The 6,369-nt window shown below is 44.7% G+C and overlaps 1 protein-coding gene across 1 annotated transcript; it reads left to right on the top strand.

The window, feature by feature from the left end:
* Positions 1 to 301: 301 nt before the first annotated feature.
* LOC149062531 (uncharacterized) lies at positions 302 to 5,530 on the top strand. The gene has a single exon (XM_089215353.1). The coding sequence runs from the start codon at positions 302 to 304 to the stop codon at positions 5,528 to 5,530; it is 5,229 nt and encodes a 1,742-aa protein (XP_089071479.1).
* Positions 5,531 to 6,369: the final 839 nt, after the last annotated feature.

Genomic DNA, 6,369 nt, shown 5'->3' with positions numbered 1-6,369 from the left:
GTTGGTTGCATAGTTGTTAGTTGCGCTCAACCACACATTGTTATTTTGTTGGTTATCCCTTTCTTTTTTTTATTGTTGTTAAATATTGTTGATAGTTATCAATAGTTTTATGAATTGTTGTTCTATTTAAATATCTAAGTTTCTTTAAGTGTTACTACACAATTGTGGTGTTATTGAGTATTCCTTCTTTATAATATTTTGTTCACATATTGGTTTAATTTTTTAACTCATTGAATCATCTTCACTAGTTATTATAGTTCATAGTCTTACCTTGTGAAGTGTTCTTATTTATATTGTTACAATGGGTGATGTAGAGCGTTTCACTCGTAACAAACAGCGTGCTATGCTTAAGCGGGACGCTGCAGCTAGCCAGATTGAAGCCATTTATGGTTTAGGTTTAAAGGCATCGACTGATCCTACCTTCCGTCAAAAGTTTCTATTAGCCATTGAGGACATTGATGAATTTTGGGCTAAGTTCTTAGTGGAAAATGATTCAGTGCTTGAGGCTATGATTGAGTTGGACATGGTAGGAGATTTTTCTAATAATGTAGAGTTGGAAGTTAGATCTACATTAGTGAGCGCTAAGACATTAGCCAGTCAGCTACGTTGTGGATCGACACCCAGTTCGGGTGATAGTTCCATCGATCATGCAGGCAAGTTGAATGAGACTAAAGAAGTAACAAACCCGGTAGTTAACTTGGATAAGGCCATTTCTAATTTAGTTCCGGCAGGATCCCGTGTACGGTTACCCGAGATTCCTTTACCTACCTTTGATGGTCGACTCCAAAACTGGCCTGACTTTAGGGATCGGTTCTTGATTCTTGTTAATGGTAATGCTGAGCTCACTAACATCGAAAAGTTTTATTATTTGTTAGGCTGCCTACAGACTGGTCCTTCTGACGTTATCAAAGGCATTACAGTTTCTGACTCAACCTATGGGCTTGCCTGGTCCACATTGGTCAATAGATATGAGAGGCCTCGACAGTTGGCCACCGCGTTAGTGAGTGATATGTTCAGTGCGCCTATCAACCACCTAGAGTCGCCGGCTGTTTTGATTAGTTTTATGAACACCTTCAGTGAGAAGATTGCCCTTTTGCGTTCACTTAAAATTCCAGATTTGGGTTCATTCTTGTTATTTGCATTAGCCGTTCGCTGTTTGCCATCAACAAGTCGTCGATTGTTTGAGCAAGATAACACTACAGATTTTCCAACGGTTGATAGTCTCTTAGAGTTCATTAAGGACCGTATTGAAGTGTTGGAAAACGCTGGGTTATCTATGGGTGCACCGACAGCTAGATCTTCCACCAAGGCTGGCTCTATTGAACCGAGAGGTAATCCTGCTAGGTTTAAAGCTTCAAGCTCGAAGCCTTTTCATGGCGCTAAGGCTCCTGTAACCTTGGTTGCCAACAAACCTAGTGATAGTTCCCAATTGTGCGTTCAATGCAACCAGCCACATTCTTTGGTGTCATGTCCCAAGTTCAAAGACATGTCTATTGATGATCGTTACCTACTAGTCAGCAAGCACCGTTTGTGCATGGTTTGTCTTGGTAGTAACCACTGGGCTAACAAGTGTAAGGCGTCTTGTTCTATGTGTCATGGTCGTCATAATCATATGTTACATAGAGATAATTCTCATGCCAAGACCCCTAAATCACCTGCCGTGTCTCTTATCAGTACTCAAGGTCTCAGATCCGTTGTCTTGGGTACAGCTACAGTTAATGTGAAGGATGTGGCAGGATGTCTGCAGCCAGTTCGGGCATTGGTAGATCCAGCTTCCCAGATAAGCATTATTACCACTTCATGCGTGAGCCGGTTAGGTCTACGTCAGGAACCATGGAGAGTTCCAGTCGCTGGTTTGGTAGGGCAGTTAGTCCAGTCCATTGAAGGTCGGGTGCAGCTCAGCATCCAGTCGCTGGAGGGCAATCATATGTTGGAACTTTATGCCTGGATTTTACCCACTATCACTGGTGTGATGCCTTCAGTCCAATTGCCGCTCGCTGTTAGGGATCAATGCTCCCACCTAGTTCTGGCTGATCCACAGTTTGATTCTCCCGCTCCGGTTGAATTGTTGTTGGGTGCTGATGTCTTCCCCCAGGTGCTTCGCAGCAAGCGTGAAGAGCTGGGTCCAGGTCTTCCGACAGCATTTGAAACAATGTTTGGATGGATCCTCCTCGGACCAATTGACCAACACGTGCTTTCTAACCAACATCATCAATCCTCAGTGACTTCGCTTCTTACCACATCTCTTGGGTCTCTGGTTGAGAAATTCTGGCAGGTTGAAGAACCAGAAGAAGCTCCACTGTCTGCCACAGAGGAGGGCAAGTGTGATGAGATATTTGATATGGAAGCTTACCGAGACAGTTCGGGTCGGTTTGTCGTTCCACTCCCATTCCGTGTCCCACCGACCGCAGACACCTTTTCTGGCTCTCGTCCACTAGCAGTGTCCCGCTTCGAACGTTTGGAGCGTAAGCTCATACGCGACAAACCCCTATATGAAGCTTACCAGCAATTTATGGCTGACTATGAAGCGCTGGGACATATGTCAGTGGCCAAGACTCCGGGTACCTATTTCATACCACACCATGCCGTGTACAAGATGGATGGGGGCAAGTTAAAATTGCGCGTGGTGTTTGACGCGTCAGCTCGACCGTCATCCAACATTTCGCTAAATGATGCCCTTTTTGTCGGTCCTAAGCTCCAGCAGGACATAGTAGAGATTTTGCTCCGTTTCAGAACTCACCGTGTAGTTTTTACTGCCGACATTTGTAAAATGTACCGGCAAATCTTACTGATTCCAGAGCATCGCCGGTACCAGCATATTTTTTGGAGACCTTCGCCTCATGACCGTCTTCAGGAGTTCGAACTGAATACCGTCACTTATGGTGTGGGTACAGCTCCGTACTTAGCACTCAGGGTTCTTCGAGAGATAGCACTCACAGATGGCCAGCAGTTCCCACGTGTCCAGTCAGCTCTCCTGCATCAAACGTACGTGGATGACATCTGCACAGGAGCAGATACTGTTGACAATGCCTTGGCCCTACAGTATGAACTCATTTCACTCCTTAGTCAGTTCGGCTTGGAGTTAAAGAAGTGGTCCAGTAACTCTCCTGAATTGTTAAAGAACATTCCTCCAGAAGATCAGGCAGTTGGCCCTCTTCCATTTAATGATAATGCGTCGTTGCCAGTTCAGGTGTTGGGTTTGAAGTGGGATCCTCAGGAAGATACCTTCAATTATGATGTCAGTTCGGCTAAATTTGTCTCTTCCAAGCGTAGCATGTTGTCGATCATAGCTCGGATTTTTGATCCTCTTGGTTTGCTGGCTCCGGTAATATTTTATGCCAAACATTTGATGCAATGCGTGTGGAAGACCGGTGTATCTTGGGATGATCAGTTACCTCCAGAGATTGAGCAGTGTTGGGCTGAGTTTGTCAGCGAACTTCAACATATATCTTTGTTACGTGTCCCTCGGTTTGTGGGAGTACAGACAGGTTGTCACTTTGATTTATGTGGGTTCTGCGATGCGTCCATCAAGGGTTTTGCGGCTATTGTTTATCTCCGAGTAACGGACCAATCCCACCAAGTTACAGTTTACTTGCTGGGTTGTAAGACAAAGTTGGCACCTACAACATCTACCACAATTCCTCGTTTGGAACTGTGTGGGGCAGGCCTACTCGTTCGCTGGATGAACCGTATATACACCACATTGTCAGCTCAAATTCAGATCCGTAATGTTTTTGCTTGGTCGGATTCTTCTGTGGTGTTATCTTGGTTAAATACTCCTCAGGTAGCATACAAGGTGTTTGTGTCGAATCGACTCTATCAGATTCACAAGTTGCTCCCGTCATGTCGGTGGTTTCATGTCAGTTCGGATATGAATCCAGCTGACTGTGGTTCTCGGGGCCTGCTTCCAAGTGAGCTAGCTCAGTATAGTCTATATTGGAAAGGTCCTTCCTTTCTCCACCAGTTCGGTGAGAATTGGTCTTCTGAAATCTCTTTAATTTCTCCGGAACAGCTCCCGGAAGTTAAGGAAGTTGTTTCTTGTGTTGTCAATCTCATGGGGGAGCCAGTTGAATGGTTTTCCAGGTGTTCATCCTTCCACCGCCTGTTGAGAATTGTCATGTGTATGCGTCGCTTCATCAAGAGATGTCTGAAGCAACCAGTTGACGAATTCTTTTCAAGCATACAATATCACGAAGCTCTTGTGGTAGTTGTAAGGTCCAGCCAGTCGCACACTTTTCCGCAGTTGCTTCGAGAGTTGTCATCCGGACACGTAATTTCCTCGCGATTGTTGGCCCGATTAGCCCCGTTCATAGATCATGAAGGTGTCATTCGCGTAGGAGGGCGACTTCGACACTCTCTGCTGTCAGATCGACGCAAGTTTCCGATGTTGTTGTCGAAGGACTCTTATTTGTCTTTGCTCATAGCCAGGCATTGGCATTTGTATGCATGTCATGCTGGCTATCGTCTCATGTCAGCTCTGATATGTAGACAATTCTGGATCATTGGGGACCGCCATGTTATTCGTCGGGCAGTACGGCAGTGCATAACATGTGCCAAGTTATCGGCTCGACATCCTCAACCGATCATGTCCGATCTGCCTGCGGTTAGAGTACAGCAGAGCCGACCCTTTAGTTGTGTAGGAATTGATTATGCAGGGCCCTTAACTATGGCAGAAACTAGTCTACGCAAAGCACGACAATATAAGATCTATATTGCCGTATTTGTCTGCATGGTTACCAAGGCAGTTCACCTTGAGGTGGTTACCGATTTGACCACTGATGCCTTTTTAGCAGCTTTTGACAGGTTTGTCTCACGCAGAGGGTTACCTACCTCTGTGTATTCAGACTGTGGAACAAATTTTGTGGGAGCGGCTAGAAAGTTGTCCAACCTTGTCAATGATCCGAAAAACCGGGAACAGATCAGTTCCTCATCGGTTTGTTCATGGCACTTTAATCCGCCAAGTGCTCCTCATTTCGGGGGTCTCTGGGAGGCTGCGGTCCGCTCGACCAAGCACTTGTTAGTCCGGGTAGTAGGTAACCATGTTTTGACTTTAGAGGAGTTTGTAACCATTTTGTGTAGGGTGGAGTCAGCCTTAAACTCTAGACCACTGACACCTATGTCTAATGATCCTAATGATTTGGAATGCTTAACGCCTGGACATTTCTTGATTGGTAAACCACTGCGTGCTGTACCTGAAGCTGAGGTTCCAGTCGGCTCGACTAACCTTAAGCAGCGTTGGAAGCTCCTCCATCAGCTGTACCAGGCTTACTGGCGCAGGTGGTCTGGCGAATACTTGAACTCCCTACAGATGCGAGGGCGTTGGGCAGTTGACCAGGAAAACATCAAGTTGGGTGAATTGGTCATACTCAAGGACCAATCTTCTTCTCCACTTGTTTGGAAATTGGGACGAGTTCATGAACTCCTTCCAGGCCCAGATGGGGTGGTAAGGGTGGTTAAGATTATGACTACTCAGGGCCTAGTCACGAGACCTGTGGTGAAGATAGTTCCGCTTCCTGTTAATGATCCATAATCCTTTACCTATCTTGTATAACAACAATGTATGAAAATTAGTGTCAATGTGATGTGTCATTATCGTTCCTGACCGTGGTTGACACTTGTGTTCTCCGCCTCAATGGATGGGGTAATATAATTCATACATTGTTTTATATTTTGTTTCATACATTGTTTTGTATTTAGTTTCTTACATTTTGTAATCTGTTATATACATTGTATATTTTATTTGTTCATTTGTTTTTTTTTTTTTTAACTTGTTTGTTAAATTTTGTCACTTGCTATTAAGTTTGTGAAAGTTATATTGTATATTGTTAAATTGTGTTTATAAACATAACTTGTTTTAACCATGTTATTGTTCCACATGACATGATTATGTGTTGATTTTGCTCAAAAAAAAAAAAAAAATGTCTCCCCCCCACATGTGCCTGATGTCATGAAGCTGTGTCTACACTCAACAACTTCATCTCCAGTTCCAGCTCCGGACCAGGGCTAGCTTGCCACTGTTGTGATACACCCTTGTATCACAAGGGGGAGTATGTTCGCGCCCCGTACGTGCCCCGACTTCCAGTTCGGAATGTTGGCGGCACTGACCAACTGGTTGCCGCCGACGGCGCCGCCGCTCGTGGCGTCGTTGCCATATGGTCGAATATAATGCTTTACCAAGCCGTTGAAATCACATGTATGTTCCGCGGGTTTTGTTTTTGTTCTTATGACCTATGAGCAGCTCCGTTCAAAAGCACATGTTCGTGTCTTTTAACGTTTTTAAGTCTTTGTCCATTTTTTTTATAACTACGACGTGCAGTTCAAGCCTGACATTTATTATATTTTATATTTACCGCCCGTTCGGCGTGTAAT

Source organism: Diuraphis noxia, unplaced genomic scaffold (genome assembly GCF_037042655.1).
Source record: "Diuraphis noxia isolate RWA-SAM2 unplaced genomic scaffold, SU_Dnox_SAM2 contig0001, whole genome shotgun sequence".
In the NCBI taxonomy this organism is placed as follows: domain Eukaryota; kingdom Metazoa; phylum Arthropoda; class Insecta; order Hemiptera; family Aphididae; genus Diuraphis; species Diuraphis noxia.
This window is presented reverse-complemented; position numbering and strand designations above follow the sequence as displayed.